Below are 20,888 nucleotides of genomic sequence, written 5' to 3'. Positions count from 1 at the left end.
CAACGCCCAACAGCCCCTTCTGCAAAGAAATCCTTCCTAAGAGCCAGTCTGACCCTGCCCTGGCGCAGCTTGAGGCCATTCCCTCTTGTCCTGCCACTGGTTCCTTGGCTCAAGAGACTCATCCCCCCTCTCTGCACCCTCCTGTCAGGGAGTTGGAGAGGGCCATGAGGTCTCCCCTCAGCCTCCTCTTCTCCAGACTAAACCCCCCCAGTTCCCTCAGCCGCTCCCCATCAGACCTGTGCTCCAGACCCTGCACCAGCTCCGTTGCCCTTCTCTGGACACGCTCGAGTCATTCAATGGCCTTTTTGGAGTGAGGGGCCCAAAACTGAACCCACTCATCGAGGGGCGGCCTCACCAGTGCCGAGCACAGGGGTCAGATCCCTTCCCTGTCCCTGCTGGCCACGCTAGTGCTGATACAAGCCAGGATGCCACTGGCCTTCTTGGCCACCTGGGCACACTGCTGGCTCATTACCAATCCCCCCCAGGTCCCTCTCTGACTGGCAGCTCTCCAGCCACTCCTCCCCACGCCTGTAGCCCTGCTGGGGGTTGTTGTGGCCCAAGTGCAGCACCCGGCATTTGGCCTTAGTGAAACTCCCCCAGTTGCCCTCAGCCCATCGCTCCAGCCTGCCCAGGTCTCTCTGCAGAGCCTCCCTCCCCTCGAGCAGATCAACACTCCCACCCAACTGGGTGTCATCTGCAAACTGACTGAGGGTGCACTGAGAGTCACCACATCCCACTCCTGATGGTCCAAATGGCCCAAGCGAGGGGCAAACTGCTCCCCCTGGGCTGAGGGGAAATCCCCTGCCCAGCCCCACGAGCACGGCCGGGGCCGGGCAAACCCTTCCCCTCGCTCTGAACCCCAAGGCAGATCTCACCAGAGCAGCACCACGCGCAGAAAGCTGGCAAGGCAGAGGCTGCCCATCTCACTGCCATCCCTCTGCCTGCGGTTTGAAGAGCACAAGACCACAGCGCCAGGGTTTTAGATTAATAATTTCTTTATTCATGTAAAACAAATGCAAGTATTTATATAAACACTGACATTACAAAGTACTGGAGCAGGTAGGGGCAGGAAGGAGGAAACAAAAACCTCTACAGATGCTTCTAATACTGTCCCACACAAGACCAAATGCTCTGTCCCTTGGATAATCACTTATACGATAAACCACTTTCAAGTCACAAATAAAAAGTCTTTGTTTTGAGATACGTTGCGCTCTTAGGGGGAATGAGGAAGGGGGCGTAGAATGTTTTTGGCAGATCTCCTCAAAGTCAAGATATTGCTGCACCGTTAATAAAAAATATATGCTTCTCTGTAAAGCATTAAAAAAAATATCCCATGGATGGCATTGTGGAGGCTTCAGTGGAGAGGCAGATATCCCAAAATGCACTGGCGTCTTCTCCCGGCTCTTCCCAGGGGCTATTTCTTGGTGGTTTTGCGAATCAGTGCCATTCTCTGCAAGAAGAAAGAGAAAAACGTGGGAAGCCAAGCGTCTCAGACAAGGTTCCTGCAAAACAACCTGTGGTCGTGCAGGAACAAGGTATCTCGGGTTCTCTCAGGACACTGCCTGACTCGTTTCCACACTGGTCTTTCAAGTCCGTTTGAATCTTAATGGGGTCCCAAGCTGGAGACAGAGGAAAAGAAAATGTCTGTGCTCCTCTCCTCGACACCCGGGGCTGGCGAGTGACACAGAGACGCTGGCGAGGGGCAGCGGGATCAAACCCCACCTCGCAGCCTCCTCTCCCCCCTGCCCAGCAGCTGCTGAAGGAGCTTCAGGAGCGGAGACATGACATCACCCGTGAACACAGCGGCTCGGCAGGGCAGCTCCTTCCCTGGCTCCGAGCTGACACTTCCAAAGCGATGGCCCAATTCAGTTAAAGCAGAATTAATGGGGAAAAAAAAAGCCCAGAGCTCCAACCTACAGCTGAAATCCCAGGTGTAGCCCTCTGTTACACCTTCCCAGGCCTTTAGGTTTTTTGCAGCCGTTTAAATTCTTGCAGTGGCGAGTGGCCAAGGCTCCTGACTCTTTCACAGAGGCGCAGAAGGTGCTGTGCACCCTGCACAGTGGTGGGCTGCAGGTGTAAAACAGCCCCAGGAGCTTGAGCCACCACCGGTCAGAGCCCTGCAGTTCACCTGGGACATCCAGCTCCTGGAGCAGTTCACAGAATCATCTGGGTTGGAAAAGCCCTTGAAGCTCCTCCAGCCCAAACATGAACCTCACCCTGACCGTTCCCAACTCCACCAGATCCCTCAGCGCTGGCTCAACCCGACTCTTCAACCCCTCCAGGGATGGGGACTCCCCCCCTGCCCTGGGCAGCCCATTCCAACGCCCAACAACCCCTTCTGCAAAGAAATCCTTCCTAAGAGCCAGTCTGACCCTGCCCTGGCGCAGCTTGAGGCCATTCCCTCTTGTCCTGGCGCTGGGTTCTTGGGTCAGGAGACTCATCCCCCCTCTCTGCACCCTCCTTTCAGGGAGTTGTGGAGGGCCATGAGGTCTCCCCTCACCCTCCTCTTCTCCAGATTCGAGGGGCTACACCAGCATTTAACCCCCCCATGCCTGGGTGTGAATTTTCTAGCAAACCAGAGGAGCTGGCAGTGTGTTTGCAAAGTTGGAACACAGGATCTGCAAAGGGGGCAGCTGACAAGTTGCTGACTGCAGCTCTCAGCTGTTTTTTTAACCCTTCCAAGCCAGGCTGCCCTTCAGACAGTGAGTAGTGCTGCTTCTCTTGGGGCGCAGCCAGCACCACAACCCCCCAGAGCAAACTCAGTCCTCTCTGCACAAACAGGCGAGGCGACTCGGGAAGTGATTTCAAGTCCAAACCACTTGGAAAAGGCTACAAATTCACATCGTGCCAGGAGTCCAGGACAGCCCTCCCCGTATCAGGCTTCTACCATGCAATTCTTGGCGTTACTGAAGGCACCTTACCTGTTTGTGAGCTTCTGTAGTGCAGGCTTTTTTGTAGGGCCTGATTTCTTCAGAACCAAAGCCCGGGATCCACATGTTCCACTGACGCTCTGGAAAAGAGATAGGGCAGGTCACAGAATCCCAGAACCATCTTGGTTGGAAAAGCCCTTGAAGCTCCTCCAGTCCAACCATGAACCTCACCCTGACCGTTCCCAACTCCACCAGATCCCTCAGCGCTGGGTCAACCCGACTCTTCAACCCCTCCAGGGATGGGGACTCCCCCCCTGCCCTGGGCAGCCCATTCCAACGCCCAACAACCCCTTCTGCAAAGAAATCCTTCCTAAGAGCCAGTCTGACCCTGCCCTGGCGCAGCTTGAGGCCATTCCATCTTGGCCTGGCGCTGGGTCCTTGGCTCAAGAGACTCCTCCCCCCTCTCTGCACCCTCCTTTCAGGGAGTTGTAGAGGGCCATGAGGTCTCCCCTCAGCCTCCTCTTCTCCAGACTAAACCTCCCCAGTTCCCTCAGCCGCTCCCCATCAGACCTGTGCTCCAGACCCTGCACCAGCTCCGTTGCCCTTCTCTGGACACACTCGAGGGTCAGCACCCTCTACCCCGAACACCCACCGCAAGAGCGGCCTCGTCACCACAAAACACCCCAGCAGCACACCCGCCTGCCGCCTGTGCTCCAAAATCCACACACCAGCTATAAAAGCTTCAGAAAAGCAGCGTAGTGGAGGGCTGCACAGCATTAAACATGGTAAAAACATGTCCCTGTGCTAGGGACCTTCCAACACAGGACTGCTGCAAACGGCACAACTGCAAAATCTGGAGAGGGGATGGTGAGGGGCAGACACCCCGCTCATCCCCGGGTTGTTACGGTGTTGTTAAGTAGCAACAAATCTGTAGCTACTCACAGGTTTCCAGCCCAACAGTGCGGCCATGCCCTGACTTCAGGGCATGTGCCCAGCTCTCAGCCTGGGGGGGGGGGGGGGGAGGGAAAAAAATCACTCACCAAGATGCAACTGGACGTCTTTCACTTCCAGGGTGTTTGATTTGCGATGCCGTGCAAGCTGGCAGGCAGCCGTCACCACGCTCTCTATGAAATCATCAGCGATCTGTAACAGCATCTGTGGCAGAACAAGGACAACAACCAGTCTTAGCAGCACTGAGCAGCTGAAATTATGCAGAAAGTATGAAAATAAACCCTCGGAAGCTAGTATTTCAACAGCGTTTGCTATAATTGCTGTTATAAAACCCTTTTCAACACCGGGACACAGAAACAGACACGGCTGGCTGAAGGCTGCAGCGACATGAGGCTACAGAAGTGTAAAATGAACCTTCCCTGCCTTGGAGAAAGGGCCACCAGTCCATGAAAAATCCCAATTAGCTCTTTCTGCAGCCCCTGCCACAGGTTGGTACCTACTTCCTCCACATCTTCATCCAGCTGCTCATTCGGATCCACCTCACGCACCAGGTCCTGCAATTTCTTCTTGGTTAAAACCTGAGCATGTGGGAGAAGAGGAAGGATTTACTGCCCTGCTTCAGCAAAGCAGCTGCCTATGCAGCACAGCCACAAAAGACCTCCTGCCCCACTACCCCCCGCCGAGGCCCAAGTCACGCGTGTTGACACAGCACAACAGTTCAGCATGGCAGAGATAAGAAATATCAGGTGTTAAGGAGTCATTTTCAAGCACCAGTCCTTGCTCTAAACAGAAAGTGGAACGCAGCAGGCCAGGATAAATAAGTCTCCTGCAGCAAACTGGCACTAAAATGCCGCTGGCTGAAGCAAGGCTGCTGGTAAGAGGGGACAAAGGCAAAACTAGAAGTCTTAAGAGGCAGACAACAACGTATCAGAGACTAAATTTGTGCTCAGGACACAAAGGAAGTATTTCCACGGCTCTAGTGCTTATCAGCTTTAGCGTTTCAAACGCAAACCAGAGATATCTTCGAGTGCTGGGTTATTCTAGGGCAGAAGACATCACCCTCTCAGCCCAAACATGGCAGGGGGCAGAAATTTTACTGCTGCTGAACAACAACAGGACACTTAGTCTGATAGGATACGGATGGAAGTTATCACCACTCATCTGTCAGCCTGGTCAGATGAACCAGACACACGTGGGGAATTCCTGCCCTTCCTGGTTCCCTCACACCAACGGTGGAACTGCTGTGCCTGCGTCTGTGTTGGGGCACTAGTACACTGCCCAGAGAGGTCACGGCGCCAGCGAAGCCCGCAGACAGATCAGGGTTCATTCCTGGAGCACGTGCTGGGCAGCACCGTATTTTACACATGTCAGAGACTCTGGATCACAACAAACACACACGTGGGTCAGCAGCTCCCGGCGGCGACGCTGCCTCTCGCACCACCCCGGTTGGACTAGATGATCTTCAAGGTCCCTTCCAACCTAGATGATTCTGTGATTCAGGGCATAATTTGGCTTTAGATCTCGTCTACCAAGTCAAAGCTTCTTATCGTTTTTTTAGAGGCAACACACACAGAGGCAGATAGATGATAAACCCCAGTAAGACAGAGGCTACTAACCTGCACATTTATTTCTCCCATCTAAACCACATTTAAAAGAATTTCCCAATCACATCTCCAAGAGACATTTTCCTGAGACTGAAAAAACCTCTACACCTACAGCATCCATACCCCATCCAGCCTGGAAGTGCCTGGGAGGGAAGAAATACATGAAGGTGTTTGCTCACTCAGTAACTGATACTTTAATAGACGTTAAGTTTTTGCTGGTAGTTTAAGGAAGGAGAGGAATTAAGCCACAGGCAGGTCTGAGCATCTCCCCCATTGTCCTAAAATCAGGGATAAAATTACCTGGTTGCTTTCAGGACTGAGCCGTCCTCCTCCGCTGGGCGTCCCCGGCATCTTTGCCACGGTGGTGCTGTTGGCCATGGAGCTCTGCGGGGGAGTGCTGGCTGGTTCTGGCTTTATCGAGGAGAAGTTGGAGAGGTTGATCAAGGTAGAAGGGCCAAACTGGTTCATAATCTGTTGGGCTTTAGCTTTTAGATCATAAAGCTTATCTAGGTCCTGCTTCTTCTTGGGGTTGTGGGGACCCAAACCAATCAACTGGAAAAGGAAACGAAAGCCACAGTTAGCAAACAGAGAAGGAATTCAACGGGGCGATCGTGTCTTTGTCCGCAGGGTCCTGATAGGGCCCAGAAGTTTACAGAGGATTGGGGCTCTCTGGAGGCAGGAAGAAGGGAGAAGCAATTTTTAGGCGAAGAGAAAACTTTCCCTGGTATATGGAACATGGAGTTTGCCCCGAGAAGCACAGCGGCTGCAGGCAGCGCACTGACAAGAGGCAGCAGCTCTGCAGCGGTACCGACCTGCCTGCTCGTTCCTCGGGCTGAATCCACCCCTCACCCTCCCGTCAGGGCCTTTCTGAACACATTTCCCTTGGATCACAAACAGCTTTGAGGAAGAGACCATGCAAAAAGATTTAACTAAAGGCCAGGGCTTGCCCCCGCGGCAGCAGTGCAGGGGAACGGCAGGCACAGCGCTCGAGTCTTCCCCTCCACGCTCCGGGGGCCTGCGAAGGAGACAGGGTTCAAGCTCCCGTGGGTGTCTGCCGCAGCCTGGACGTCTTGTTTTTGGCAACACCACCCTTGAAGCCTGCCCTGCAGCGATCCCTCGATGCGGGCTTGACAACAAGCGTTTGGTTTTCGTTCTGAGAGCACAAGTCTGGGTACTCTGAGGTAACGTGACGGAGAAACACACGCGCACACCCACACCTTCGATTTGTTCTTCCCACACGGGCACCGACAGCCACAGGAAATGAAGTGAGATTTACTGGGCTGTTAACAGCCAACCAGTGGGTTGCGGCGGCTTAACTGATTACTCAGATCTTCCATTCACCCTTCGGTGCCTGAAGTTATTCAGGTTATTGGCCACCGAGCTAACACACAGACTGACTGGGAACTACTCGATTTCGTGGCTGGAGGGCTCTAAACCCCACAGGCTTGGTGAAGCTTTGCTCTGTCCTTACTGCTCCGTAAAACCAAACTCATCCAAACCCCGGACCTTCCACCCCCACAACTGCTGTGGGCAGCAGTGACAGGTCTGTCACGTGAAATGAGCGTTTAAGGAATGGTTTGATGTAAAAGCGCCTCATGCAGCAGCTGCTGTCGGGCCCAGAGAGGGGGAGAGAAGCAGCCGCTGAGAGCAGACGCCTCGTCTGAAAAGCCCCTGCAACCCAGGGTGAACTTACTTACGGAGGAAGAAAAGAGTTTGTTTAAACAGCTTTACAGCGCGTTCGCATACAAAGTGATGAACAGAGCATCTGCCACCTGAGCTACAAATAAACATTTTCCCCTCATCAGAGCAAGCTTTGTTAGTTTGGATTAATTCATACCAAAACACAAACCAGAGGTCACACACGAGTACCAAGAAGCGGCTGCTTTAGTGCTTCATTCCAAGGCACACTCATGCACTGCTGCACCTACAGACACGGAGCCCTTTTAGGAGGATTTATATCCAAGACACACTTTGTAGTGCCCTCAGCAAGTTTCCAGCTCAATTTTAACTGAATTAACGATGGAAAACCATTACACTCGCACCCTAAAACCCCTCAGCTGGCATTTCTGAACGAGGAGCTCAGCACAAGATCAGGAGGCACGTCAGCATGCTAGTCCTGGTTTTAGCTTAGGCTGATCTCAGGCTGTTCACCCCACACCTCACTTCACAAACCCACAAAGCAGGAATTCTTACCCACCATGCAGGGGAGAAAGCTCCGAAATCCTTGGGCAGAAATGACTTTATTAGCATAAAGTCGTTTTGTTCATTCATTTCCGGATCTTATCGCACCCTTTGCGTGCCGTTAAGATCACCAAACACAAAACTAACGGGATGTGCAGATTCCCAGGACAAATCCCACATGCCAGCCCCGAGGCAAGCCCCGGCGGTTTACTTACAGCTATCTGAGTGTCTAGATCTTTAATTACATCAGCAACCGCTGTGGGCCCAGCGAACGGAGAGGCCATTTTCCAAAGCCTTCCCAGTACATCAGCAGTCAGCGTTAACCTACTCTCGCTTCCTCCTCTTCCATAAAACTCTCATTCCTACAGGAATACCAGATATTTTTTGTATCACCCACTCTATCACAAGATCACGAGAGGAAACAGTTTCACTCAAAAGAGCACGAGTTGTCCTTACTACGGCGCAAGAGGGTTTATCAGAAGATATTACACGAGCAGCGCGTGAGCGTGCGCTGCTGCAGAGGACAAGGCGTCTCCCAGGATCCTGAAGCACAAGTAGAAACTTGGCCAAATTCCATTTTTCTGTCAGAAGAACGGAGTACGTTGGTATCTGCTGTCAGCAGCGATGCGCAGGTGAGCCCAGACCTCTGCAACAGCAGCTTCTCCCCGTGGCAGGAATAGGTCTGGTGGGTGCAATTAGCACCACTGACTCTCAGCGACTCATTAAGCACTGGTACCCCAGCACGGGCTTACAGCCATAATTAAAGTCTAATTAAAGCCAAACAAACCTTCAGCACATTCCCTGGAGTGCTCAGGGGGCTCCCACTTCCATTACGACATAGTGATTGTCACAAAATATTTAAATAGGTTTGCAAAGGCCTGTATGGTCCGGGTGTCTCTTTACTGTTAATAAACTGGGAAAGTTCTTGGGTTTTGCTTTAGTTGTTATAAATACGAGGCAAAGTCCTCCCTTACGCTGCTAGAGGCAGCATCCCTTATAAGCACTTATCCATTATGTGCACTAGCTAAAAGGGGACGAATAAGAAAGTCCTTTTTTTCCCCCTGGATGTGCTCGTTAGATGCTGAAGGGTAACTCAAACCTCCCTCCTCCTCGAGGCACAGCTTCCACCTTCACGTTTTACCCCCAAAGCGCCGGCACTTGGCATCTAGGGAGGCCAAAGCTCCATACTCGCCCCTCAAAGAGGTTTTTCTTCCAGTATCTTCCCCGCCACCAGCTTAAAGAGATCACCAGCCCCACGACTGCCCACAGGGAACACCATCACGGGACCGAACGAAACCTCCCCGTGCAAAACGTTTCCACTGGCTGCCGGGGAGCCGCGACCAAAGCCGTCGGGAAGGGCCAAGGTCACCCACAGCCACCCGGAGCCGACACGGCCCCACAGCGAGCCAGGCCCCGCCTGTCAGGGCTGCGGGGTCACCCCTCAGGCGCCGGGACACCCCCTCCCCCGGCTGCTGACCGCCACACGGGCGGGGGTTTGACCCCGGCTCCAGGCCCGGCCCTCCCGCGGCCCGGCCCGGTGAGCGGCGGAGCAGGGCCTGCCGCGCCCACCCCCGGCTCCCTCCCGGCTCCCTCCGTATTTTAGACTGCGAAACCCCGTGTAAAACAGCCGGAGCCTCCCGACACCAGCAGCGGGCCCGCCCGAACGCTGTCCCGTACCTCCCCATGACCCGCGGGCAGACCGAGGCACCGCCGCCGGCTGCGCTCCCTCCGCCGCGTCCCCCGAGCCCTTCCGGGGGCACCGCCCGCCGCGCCCCGGAACCGCTTCCAGCGCCGCCAATCAGGGGGGACCCTTTCTGCGCATGCGCGCCGCTCTGCCCGCTCACCTCCCCGGCGGGGGCGCCCCAGCATGCCCCGCGCGATTTGCATATCACGTCGGGGCCAGCGAGGCGAGAAAACGGCGTTTTTTGGTGGTAAAACCGCAGAAATTAGCAGAATAAAACGATGGAGGATAGAAAAAAAGAGCGAAGAAATAGAAATCCACGCGCTGTTATTCGGGCGGGACGCGCTCGTCGCCATGATCTCAGCAGCACCCTGGCGCTTTCCCGTGCCGGCGGGGTGGAAGCGCAGCTTTAAAAAGGGCTTCTGCCGTGCGTGGCACGGGGGGGCCCCACGGCCGCCCCCGCGGAATCGACATCAAGAGATTTCGGAAGCACAATTTTTGTGAGGGGGGGTCGCCGGTAACCGCCTGTTCCGGCGCCCCGAGCGCGGCCACGGTGAAAAGGAAGAGAAAACGAGTTGGGGGGCGCGCGGTGGCGTTGCGCCCCGTATCCCACTGAGGGGTCGCAGCGGGCCCGTCGTGCCCCTCCGACTCCGTTGATGGATTGGGGGGGGTGGCCGTGGCGCCCCCCCTGAGCCCGTTGATGGGTCGCGGGGTCCGTGGCGCCCCCCGAGCCCGTTGGCAGCAGCGCGGGAGCGGTCAGGACGCAGCTGTAGACACGTTTGTATGTATTTAAATAGAATTGTTCTTAAAAAACGTCCCCCGGGACGGCGGGGAGGGGGCGCCGCACCCCCCCAGCCGCTCGCTCCTCACCAGCCTCACAAGGCTTCGTGGTACACGTGGCCGAGAGGCCCCTCCGCAGAGGGCACAGTCCGCTCCGGGCGCCCCCCCGCGCCGAGCCCCCAGGGCAGGGGATCCCCCGTGAGCAGCTCCCCGGGGCGCAGAGCGGGCGCATCGTATCGCACCGGGAGGGAACCGGGGACCCCCGTGATGCCGCCGGGGCTGCGGCGGGTGCCGTCGGGCTCGCTGAACGGCGTGGCGTACTCGGGCTCGGGCGGCAGCGGCTCGGCGTACTCGTGGTATTTTCCCGGCACGTCGTAGTGGCTCACGACCAGCGGCAGCGTGTAGCCCTCGTCCAGGAGCGGCTTGAAGGTGGAGGGGCCCGTTGGGCTACTGGGGCTCACCTGCACCAGGTCCGGCTCGGCGTACTCTGCAACGGGGATGGTGGGGTCTGAGCTGGGGATGGCGGTGGGGGGCTGGCCCCACAGCCGTGAAGGGGTCACGGTGCTGTTCCAGATGTGGGTGGGATGGGGGGAAAAAAATGGGCACATCTGGATCCCCGAGACTGGGAGAAGTTGGGCAGACACGTGCCAAAACCCATCCAGGGCAGGACACCCACCCCACAGGGGCACAGAGCTCCTGGTGCCTTCCAACGCCCACACCGGGGTCTGAGGTGGGACAATAATAATATTGAAGATGAATAATAAGCCCTGCCAGGGGCTCCCTTTTGCACCGGACCATGATGCAAGCAGCTGACCATGAGCCAGCAGTGTGCCCAGGGGGCCAAGAAAGCCAACGGCATCCTGGCTTGGATTAGAAATAGTGTGACCAGCAGAAGCAGGGAGGTGACAGCCCCCTGTGCTCTGCACTGGTGAGGCCACACCTGGAGTGTTGTGTCCAGTTTTGGGCACCTCAATACGAGAGAGATCTCGAGGGGCTGGAGTGAGGGCAGAGGAGGGCAACGAGCTGGGGAAGGGCCTGGAGAATAAATCCTGTGAGGAGAGATTGAAGGAGCTGGGACTGTTCAGTGTGAGGAGGAGAAGGGGAGGGGAGACCTCATCACTCTCTGCAGCTCCCTGAAAGGACGTTGTGGAGAGGTTGGTGCTGGTCTCTTCTCCCAGGGGATTAGTGACAGAACAAGAGGGAACGGCTTTAAACTGCAACAGGGGAGGTTCAGACTGGACATGAGGAACAAATGTTTCCCAGCAAGAGTGGTCAGAGAGTGGAATAGGCTGCCCAGGGAGGGGGTGGAGTCCCCATCCCTGGGTGTGTTTAAGGGTCGTTTGGGTGAGCTGTTGGGGGATGTGGTGTAGGGGAGAACTTTGTAGAGTTGGGCTGAGGGTTGGACTTGATGATCCCAAGGGGCTTTTCCAACCTGAAGGATTCTGTGATGCAGGACAGGAGTGGGACCAGAGTGGTGCTGAGGGGGGGAATGGGCACCCCAGGGTATAATGGGAGAGACGTGGCTCTGGGCTGAGGGACCCGTTTGTGCCCCGATGTCCCCATTACCTGGTGAATGGGTCTGGCTGAGGTCCCCCTGCGCCGTGGGGAAGGAGGCCAGCGCAGAGCTGGGGGGTGGCAGGCTCTGCAGGGAGCACCCCGGGCTCGACTCCACTTTGGGGTACCCTGAGCCGAGAGCAGAAAGCCCCGGTTGTCACATGCCGTCCCTTGGGGACCGCCAGCACCCCGTGTCCTGGGGGCAGAGCGGTGACCCGGGGGGTGGGACAGCTCAGGGTTAAACCTGCTGCCCCCCTCCTGGATTTTGGCCCCGGGGAGGGGGTGCTGGGGACCCTTTACCTTTCGCGATCCCGCCGTTCAGCTCCATCGCTGACTTTCTGCCAAGGGGAGAGCGAGATGGGGTGAGGGGTCCCAGCTACCCCCACCCACCTCCTTGCACCCGCTGGGGGTGGGGGGATGGCTGTGCCCCTCGGGACCCGGCGAGCTGCTGAACGGAGCTGCCGCGCTTTGGGGAGGTGATGTGGGGTCCCCTGGAGCGAAGCAGGGGGCAGGATGGGGACCCACCTCTTCCTGCGGCAGAGGAAAGCCAGCAGCAGGAGGCTGGAGCTGAGGAGCACGAAGCCGCTGACGAGCAGCACCACCAGCAGTGTGGAGCCTGGGGAGGGAGGGCAGCGTCACCCATGGGTGCCAGAGAGTTGTCACGGACGGGGATCTTAAAGCCTGAGTGGGTCCATTGGTGCCTGGAGCACCCACAAGATGATGCTGCACCCCAGGGACAGCACCCCCCCCCCTCCGTGGCACCCACCTGCCTTCTCCGGGTCCAGGGCGATGCCGGGGATGGGTGTGTGACCGGCCGGGTGGCTGGTGGGGACAGAGACCTCCCTGGGGACGCTGGGCACTGCGGGGCAGAGTGGGGACCATGGGTGCGGGACCAGCACTGCCTATGTGGGCAGGAGGAGGTCCCCGGGGGGGAAGGGGCCGAGGGGCTCACCGTAGGGCCGGGGGGCACGGACCCGGGCCAGCTGGCAGCCCACCAGGGCCACCTTCAAGGCCACGTGCTGGTGCCAGCGCTGGGGCGTGACGCGGACGTAGCGAGCGACGATGGGGGGGATGAAGGCATTGGAGACCTCCCCATGGCTGTCGGTGTTGCCTTCAAAGACCTACCAGGGAGGGTGAAGAGGGTGCCAGTGGTCCCATGTCTGCAGTCAGGGGGGGCTGTGACCCCCCCACTATGTCGTGTGTGTCCCCCACCCCAAGCCCACCTTGTCCTCCTGGCCACCGCTGCCTCTGTAGGGTCTCCAGTTCTTCCCATCACGGCTGGAGGAGACCCGGTAGGACGTCACGTAGTAGTCGTACTGCTCGGAGGAGCCCTTGGTGATGATGCCTGTTGGTGCAGGAGCGAGCCCGGGGCCAGGGGAAGGGCTTGGGGGGGCCACCCTGTACCCCAACATGCCCCATTGCACAGGGCAGAGCTTTCCCAGCCGGAATAACCCCTGTCTCTGGGATACCCACAGCCCTGTGAGGAGGGGACCAGGCGGGCAGGACATGTCACCCCCTCGGGGGGTTCCCTCCAGCCCTGGGTGGGGGGTTTGGGTGGCAGATTGGGGTGTCAGACCCGCCCCGCTCTGCCCCCAGGAGCTGATAACCCCCGGCCCCGGCTGCCGGCCCCGCATTCCTCCCGCCTCCAGCCTCCGGCCGGACAATGTCCCCATTTTCCTCGCCGCGGTCGCCAGCCGCCGCCGCACAAAGCCCCCGCTTTCGGCGGGCTCCAGCCGAACAAAAGGCACTCGCTGGCACCAGATGCAAGAGCATAATATTAACTTGTTCGTCCCAGAAACGGCTGCGGCGGGGGGGTCGCAGGCAGGGACAAAATGGGGACAGGGGACAGCCACGGGCTGGGGGTGTTGGTGCTGTCAGCATCCCAGTTTGCACCAGTAAAACCACAGCACAAGGAGCTCCAATGCTGCCTGGAGTTATGGAGGGGGGGTGCAACCGCTCAGGGCAGTTTTGGGGGGGTCAGTGAGGCTGGCAGCCATGTCACCATGGGGAGGACAGTGGTCAGGGTGGCCCAGGGACCAGCTGGTGTGTCCCCCCCCTCCCCGCCGATGGCTGACACTCACCCGTGACGTTCCGGCGGGTGCCCAGGTCCAGCTCGAGCCAGGCGGCCTCGGAGCCGGGTTCGGCCGCCCAGGAGTGGCCGGCGGTGCCGAGTGCTGCCCGTTGGGCCACCCAGGCTCGGTCCTGGCCCAGCGCGTCCACCTCGTGCCACCAGGACGAGGCGTTGAAGGTGGCCACCTCCAGCGCATCGCCGCAGGCTGGCAACGGGGAGACGGCAGGATGGGAGCCCGGGACCCCCAACTGGGCATGGTGGGGTGGGGGTGGCACCAGGTTTGGCAGCCAAAATCATGGATTAATTTCAGGGGAAATGGGGAAAAAATACCTTTGTGGAATATGAGCCGCTTCTCGGAGAGGGATCCCCTGCAGGGAGGAAAGAGGGGGGAGTATTGGGGGGTCCCCAGGCGAGCAAACTGGGGGGCTCTGAAATCGAGGGGTGGCAGGTCCCCGGGGTGAGTCCCATGGCTGGGTGTGGGGTGCAGCCGGGGTGCCCCCAACCTCTCACCCACCTTTTGGAGTGGAGCCCGTTGGCGAAGGCCGACTCATAGAGCGTGATCCCCTTCTGGCGGGACAGGGTGACCTGCCCCCCCAGCTCATCCGCGATCACCCCGGCGTGCACGGCCGCCTTGCACAGCACCGAGGTCTGCGGGGAGCAGGGGAGGGGTGAGGGCAGCACCACCACCCCCCCCACACCTCCCATGGGGCACCCCATGGCCATACCCCACCTCTGCAGTCTGCTGGGGGGTGACAAGCAGCAGCCATGCGTGCTGGGGACTGTCCCTGGCGGGTGCACCCATGGGTGCAGACCCACACAGTGGGGTGCCCTGCGGGGCGAGCCGGGCTCTGCACTTACGTCCCGGTAGCCCTGGCTGGGGTTGCCCCAGATGTCCCCGTCGATGTCCTTGCAGCCAGCAGGACAGTACACACTGAAACACACGAGGTGAGGAGGGGGGGTCAAGGCTCGCTCCCGTCCCCACCCCCTCTGAACACCCACTTAGCTCCCCAACTCGCCGCAGTTGCACCCCAAAAGCCCCAGGGTGAGCCCCGAGCACCCAGGAGAGGGACGGGGATGAAACTGGGGCTGATGGGGACATGGAGGGGACACACATGCCAAAGCGGGGACTCCTGGCACCTCCCGCCCACTCACCTGACGTGCTCCTGGGTGTAGTGGGTGCCCCGAACCAGGCAGGAGACCAGGTCTGCAAGGCAGGGACACCCCAGGGTGAGGGACCCCCACCTGCCCCCCAGCACCCACCTCTGCCCCAGGGGGGCAGGGAGGGGTGACCCCTCGGTCCCTGCAGCCATCGCCACGCCACCACCTGCGGCTCTGCCTGATACTGGGGTCCCCACTGACCTGGGGGTTCAGGGTGCTGCAGGGGGGGGTCCCCCATATTGTGCTGCCAGCCAGGGGGGTCTTTAGGGAGCCCACCCTGGGGTCAGCAAGGAGCTCCCTCGAGCCCTGGCTGTGCCCCCCCACCCCCCCAGGACACAGCCTGGGGTAGGGGGGGTCTCTACATCCCTGGGGGACGCTCCCCCCTACCTGGGTGCTGTGAGGTGGCGTAGGACAGGAGGAGGCCTCGTCCCGAGCGGTGGCTGGTGCTGTTGAACAGGACGGTCACGGCGCTGGAGTTTGTCACCAGGAGCGGGGCGGCGGGGCCGGCGTTTCTGCAGTAGGGCCCTGGCACAGGGACGGGGCCAGGAGAGGATTGGGGCTCCCTGGGGACAGGGGCGGGCACCCAGACCCTGGGGTGTCACCTCCCCTGGCTCAGGCATTTGGGCTGTGCTTAGGGTGGTCCCACCCCGAGGGTGGCCCCACACCAGGGTGGTCTCAACCCCCAGGGTGTCCCCATGCCCAGAGCGGTGACATCCACACTATGGGGGGGACTGGGGCCACAGCACCCCACACCTCACCCTGTCCCCACTGTCCTCCCTGTAGCTATAAGTAGCACCAGGGGGGACACAGCCCCCAGGCAGGGGGGTTAGAGCTGGACCAGGCTCCCGGAGGGGTCCCCAAGATGTCCCCACCTCCCCCAGCGGGGACAGATGGGCTCCCGGCTGGGCAGGGACCCCCCTCCCTTCCCAGAAACGCTTCCCCCGAGGGCCTCTTCATGGTGCGAGTGGCCACCAGCCCTCACTGGGCACTTGCCACCGCGGCCCTCACTGCTGGGGCTGGCACACACAGCACAGCCTCGTGGGACCCCAAAATGGGGGCTGTGTCCCTGTCCCCTCCCCATCTGCCCTTTCACAGGCATGGCCGAAGCTGCCTCCTAAATCCCCCGTTTAATCCAAATTAATTTGCGGTCTCCATCTCCCTGATTAAAACTTCGGCTTAGCAGGCAGGCAGGTTCCTTGGGGACATCTCTGGTTCCAAGCGGGGACAAGAGATGGCCCCAATCCCCAGACTGTCACCCCCCCACCCTCCCTCCATCTCTCTGCTCTATCCTGTCCATCACCGGGGCCTCGGGGCACCCGCAGATGCTTTGAGCAAATGCCATCGCTGCCCTGGGGACAGGGAGCTGCGTCCCTGTGTCCCCACGGGGCCACCATGGGGGTCGTGCCGTGCCTCAGTTTCCCCACCCAACCCACACCCTCGCCCTGCCCGGGTTGTATTTAACAGAGAGGTCGAGCCCAGGGGACACGCGTGTGTGCAGGGATGTCACAGGGTCACAGGCGTGACGGAATGGGGGCTCTGCATGATATGCAAATGACATGCAGATGAGATGCAGATGACACACATGCACAGATTTCCCACCAGATGCCAGCGCTGCCCTGGGCAGATGCTGTCACGGTGTTGGTACGGTGCCCACCCAGCCGGCGGCTCCGGAGACCCCCTGGGTGCCAGGGACCCCTCGGCTGAGCCGTGGGCTGGAGGCCACCACCCCTACGGGGACCCCGGCACGTCCCCGGGCAGGATCAGGCCGGGCGCCAGACACCGGCTCTGAGTCAGCGGGAGGGAGCCCGCAGCCTCCGCCTGCTCCGGCCGCTTCCCGAAAAACATCTGGGACTCCTCAAGGGCTGGCGTCAGCCACAGGCGAGGGAGTGGGACCCCGGCCCAGCCCCACGTCACCCCCTGCCCACCGGCATGCACGGCCCTGCCGAAGGCACCCAAAGGGGCTGCGGGGGCCCAGCCGCCCCCCCAGCCCCCCGGGAGCATCATCTGGGGGTCCCCCTTTTCCTGCGTTGCTCCAGGACCCCTCAGCCTGGGCCAGGCTTTGTGGTCCCAGGAGATGGGGACAAACGTGTCCCTGAGGCCACAGCAGAGGGGACGGGGGACCTCATGTGTGACTGTCACCCCTCTGGGTACCAGCCCAGAAAGGGTGAAAGCCCTGGAGAACAGGGAAAAATCCCGGAGCCGTGGCGGATCCAGCTGGCTCCTTTCCACCCCGCGTTTCCCACAGTGTCCCCTGCCCCTCACCGGGCCTCGGGGCTGCTCCTCCATCCCACCCCTCTGACACCCCAACAGTGACACTCCCCCCCCCACCCCAGATGACTCCCCCAGCCCCCGCTGCGCTCCTAGTGCTGCCAAATCCCTCCAAAACCATTAAATCTCTCCGGGAAAATCCTGGAAGCGTTTGGGCAGCGGCTGGGCGGACGGAATCAATTAATCAGCGGCTGCATCTGCTCCCAACCGGGTGCTCCCCCACCCAAACCCCCCCGGCTTGGCAACAGCCCCCCCACCTCCTCAGGATACCCTGCTCCTCGGGTGTCCCCCTTCTCAGATATCCCCCACCTCGGGTACCCCTGTCCTTGGGTACCCCCTTCCTTGGGTACCCCCTTCCTTAGTTACCCCCTTCCTTGGGTACCCCCTTCCTAGGGTACCCCATTCCTTGGGTACCCCCCTCCTTAGCTATCCCCCTCCTCAGATACCCCTGTCCTCAGACACCCCCCTCCTCAGTTACCCCCCCCAAGACAAAATCAGCTAAAAAGCCAGATTTTCCTGATATTCTCCTCATCCAGGACTTTACATAATGTGAAATCACACACCCCCCTGCCCCCCCCCCCCCCCCCCCAACCCCCTCGGCGAGTCCTGCCTCAGTTTCCCCCCCCCCCCCGCCCCCATTACCATAGGCGGTGCCAGCCTGGGGGTCAGCGAGCAGCAGGGAGCTGCGGGCGCAGCGCTCGGAGGGTTCCAGGTCCACGTCCCCGAAGGCCAGGAGGAGGGAGGTGCCGGGGGGGGCGCGCAGCCGCCAGCGGCAAGCGGTGTGGTTGGGGTACGTGCCCGGGTAGTTCTTGGAGCTGAGGGTGCCGCTGTGGGGTGTCAGCAGCGTGTGGCCGCAGCCGTCCCCTGCGGAGAGAGGGGGGGGGGGGGTTGGGGGGCTCAGCCAGGCTGCTCCCTGCCTCAGTTTCCCCATTTGACATGGCCCCGGGGACACCCCACAGGCACCTGCAGCCCCTTCAAATCTTTTCCTCATTTGAAATAGCATTTTTTTGTGGCTTTTCTAGCTGCTCCCCCCCACCCCCCCATGAGGGACAGTCCCCAGGGTGGGGATCCAGGGATGAAGCTGCTTCAGTTTCCTCCCCAGCCACCCAGCATAGCTCCTCTCCATCCCCCAGGCCAGGAGCACCCCAATTTTGGGGGATACAAAAGGATGCAGGGAGGAGATACCCCCCCCCCCCCAATAGGGCTTGTAACCACCCAGCAGCCCCATGGGAACCCCTGGCTGCAGCCTTGACCTTGAGGATGACCTTGGGCAGCTGCATCCCCATCGCCTCCTCCCCAGGGCGATGCCAGCACCCACCACAAAAGGGGCTTTTTTCCAGGCTCTCCACCCCCCATGCACGAGGGAATATCCTGGAAACTTGAGTTGAAAGCATCCGGTGTCCGGGACCGGAGGGGATTTCTGGTGGAGCCGGGGCAGGATTGGGGCGCGGGGAAGGGCAGGGAGGAGAGGGAGCACCGCCCAGGCCCTCTGCGTGGGCTGGGGGGGATGTGGGGGTCCATCGTTCAACCTCCCTTCCCCCCCCTGAATCCCCAAAAAGTTGTTGCTCCTGCCAAGCATCACCCCGGCGCAGCCAGAAAGAAAAGCGATGGCAGGCCCCTGCCTTGGCTCCCCTTGCCGTCGCCGGGAGACGGCACAAAGCACCAGCGGGGGAAAATCCTGCTGGGATAAAAAAAGGGGGGAGGCTGGAGGCGGAAGATGCCAGCCCCCCCACAGAGCCCAATCCTCCTCAGCCTGCGGGAAGGGCTGGTGGCCAAACCGGAGGGGTTTATCCTGTGAAATCTCCAATTTCTCCCCGCCCCAGCCAGGCAGCGGCTGCTGTTACGGCAGAGCTGGGAAGGATCAGGCCCTCTGGGGCGGTGGGGGGGGCACTGGGGGCAGGTTGGATGGGGGTAACGGCACAGGACACCCCAGTGCTGCCGGGAAAACAGCTCACAGAGAGGCTGCTGTGCCGGGGGGAGGAAAATTTGGGGTATTTTGTGTGGGTTTCCAGCAAGGAAGGTCAGAGCCATCAGGATCTGCATGGAAAACCCTCTCTGGCCAGGACAGCCTGGCACATCTGCCCGGGCTGGGGGTCTTGGATGGACCCCCCCGGCTCCAACCCCCAGCCAGTGGGTGCAGAGCAGCTGGGGGGAACCCATCCCAAGAAAAAACCCATCCTGGGAAAGGAAATCCTCGGTAAAAGCATCCCGAGCGTGGCTGGCGCATGCCGGGCGGGCATGCCAGAGATAAGCCGAGAGCTGCAGGCGCAGTCGGGGATTTGGCTCGGAAGATGCTACCGAGGGGCTGGGAACAGCGACGGCAGAGCCACGGGGGAACTGGGGACTTGTCCCCAGTCACGGGAACACTGCCCCCCCAAAAAAAAAACAATTGCCAAAAAAATGGGAAAACTGGATTTCCGCTGGGTGAGGGCGAAGCCGTGGCCGGGCCCCCGTTGCGCCATCCCCCCTGCCAGGGATTTTGTTTGTTTTCTCACAGGATGCAGGAAAGACACAACAGGGCGATGCTCCGGGAAAAGCCCGGCACGCTCCCGCCTCTGGCACGCTGCCGGCCCCGGGAGAGCTCCCCCGCGTCCACCGAGGGGTTTGGGATCCGGTGGAAACCTGCCGTAGGATGTCTCCCACGTCACACTTGGGGAACGCAGCGGGGCTCTGGCTCCGGTGATCCCGTCCCGGATCCCGTGCCTCAGTTTCCCCTCGCTGGGGACGATGCTTTGGATGTCCCGTCCTTGTCTCCTCGCTCTCGGATGAGTTGGGAACAAGCGGCACCGGGGAAAATCGTGTCTTTGGGTTGAGGTTTGGCTGAACGTTCCCTCGGGGCCTTCCCGGACCCCGGTGGGTCCAAATCCTGCCCGGAGCGACGCTGCCGGGGTCCGCAGCATCCCCGGGATGCAGCCCGCTGCCCGGCTCTCCCGGCTGTAAGCTCCGGTGATCCTCTTAAACCGGGGCAGAGTCGGGTCCCTGGGGATTAGGGGTTCCCGGGGAAAGCCCTGCGGGATGGAGCCGACACCGGGACTCCCGGGGCAGGCGGCACCCTGGCACCGGGCGCAGGGTGGGACAGGGGGAGCGGGGACGGGGCTGCGGGGAGACCAAGCGGGTGCGGGAGCGGGGTGATGCGGGGGTGGTGGAGGCAGCGGGGAGCTCGTCCCGTCCGGTACCAGAGCAGACCGAGGGCGGGGACCCCGTCCCGGTTGTGGTCCGGTCTGGGGACAGCTGGGACCCGTCCTGAATCGGTACCGGGGAACCCATCCCGGTCCGGACACAGTGAAGAGCCCGTCTCGGATCGGTACCGGGGCAGAGGGGAGCCCGTCCCGTCCCGGTCCCCATCCCAGACCCAAGTCCCGGTCCCCATCCCGGGCGCGGCGCACGGCCCATCCCAGCGAGGGAAAGCGAGCCCCGGAGGTCCCGGTGGGAGCAGAACTCCCGGTGCCGTGTCCCGGTGCGAGGTCCCCCGTCGCCGGTGCCCCGCAGTCCGCACTCACCGTCCTGTCCGCCGGCCGGGCGCAGCCCCAGCGGGCCCAGCAGAAGGCAGCGGCGGAGCAGCGCCAACGCCAGCGCCCCCCGCGCCGCCCCGCCGCCCGCCCGCATCCTCCTCCCGCCGCCGCCGCCGCCGCCGCCGCCGCCGCGGCCCCGCCGCGCCCGCCGCCCCGCGCTCGCCCCCGCCTGCCCGCCACGCCCATTGGTTGCCGCCGCCCGGCCCCGCGTCGCCATTGGGCCGCCGCGCTGTCCGTCAGCCGGCACGGCCCGGCGAA

The 20,888-nt window shown here is 60.7% G+C and overlaps 2 protein-coding genes and 1 non-coding gene across 4 annotated transcripts; 1 reads left to right on the top strand and 2 right to left on the bottom strand.

Moving 5' to 3' along the window:
• Positions 1-977: 977 nt before the first annotated feature.
• TAF12 (TATA-box binding protein associated factor 12) lies at positions 978-9,389 on the bottom strand. Of its 2 annotated transcripts, none has more exons than XM_074850815.1 (6): positions 9,284-9,389; positions 5,726-5,977; positions 4,322-4,399; positions 3,911-4,025; positions 2,922-3,010; positions 978-1,450 (listed from the first exon to the last, which is right to left on the bottom strand). In XM_074850815.1, exons 2-6 carry the CDS (start codon positions 5,891-5,893, stop codon positions 1,415-1,417), a joined length of 486 nt encoding a protein of 161 aa, XP_074706916.1. In that variant the 5' UTR covers positions 5,894-5,977; positions 9,284-9,389; the 3' UTR covers positions 978-1,414. The 2 variants fall into 2 exon arrangements, with proteins under 2 accessions (XP_074706916.1, XP_074706915.1); XM_074850814.1 differs by lacking the exon at positions 9,284-9,389 and adding an exon at positions 7,822-8,285.
• A 309-nt stretch (positions 9,390-9,698) lies between these two features.
• LOC141915665 (U11 spliceosomal RNA) lies at positions 9,699-9,828 on the top strand. The gene has a single exon (XR_012621000.1). It is a non-coding gene; the product is annotated as a U11 spliceosomal RNA (small nuclear RNA).
• Positions 9,829-10,057: 229 nt separating this feature from the next.
• LOC141915579 (discoidin, CUB and LCCL domain-containing protein 1-like) lies at positions 10,058-20,753 on the bottom strand. Its single transcript, XM_074807158.1, has 15 exons — positions 20,619-20,753; positions 17,761-17,982; positions 15,238-15,375; positions 14,845-14,896; positions 14,551-14,623; positions 14,207-14,340; positions 14,023-14,060; positions 13,703-13,897; positions 12,845-12,966; positions 12,574-12,742; positions 12,388-12,480; positions 12,147-12,237; positions 11,922-11,959; positions 11,634-11,750; positions 10,058-10,554 (listed from the first exon to the last, which is right to left on the bottom strand). Exons 1-15 carry the CDS (start codon positions 20,722-20,724, stop codon positions 10,163-10,165), a joined length of 1,980 nt encoding a protein of 659 aa, XP_074663259.1. The 5' UTR covers positions 20,725-20,753; the 3' UTR covers positions 10,058-10,162.
• Between the last annotated feature and the right edge of the window lie 135 nt (positions 20,754-20,888).

The sequence above is a fragment of the Strix aluco genome, chromosome 26 (genome assembly GCF_031877795.1).
Source record: "Strix aluco isolate bStrAlu1 chromosome 26, bStrAlu1.hap1, whole genome shotgun sequence".
Classification (NCBI taxonomy): Eukaryota; Metazoa; Chordata; class Aves; order Strigiformes; family Strigidae; genus Strix; species Strix aluco.
This window is presented reverse-complemented; position numbering and strand designations above follow the sequence as displayed.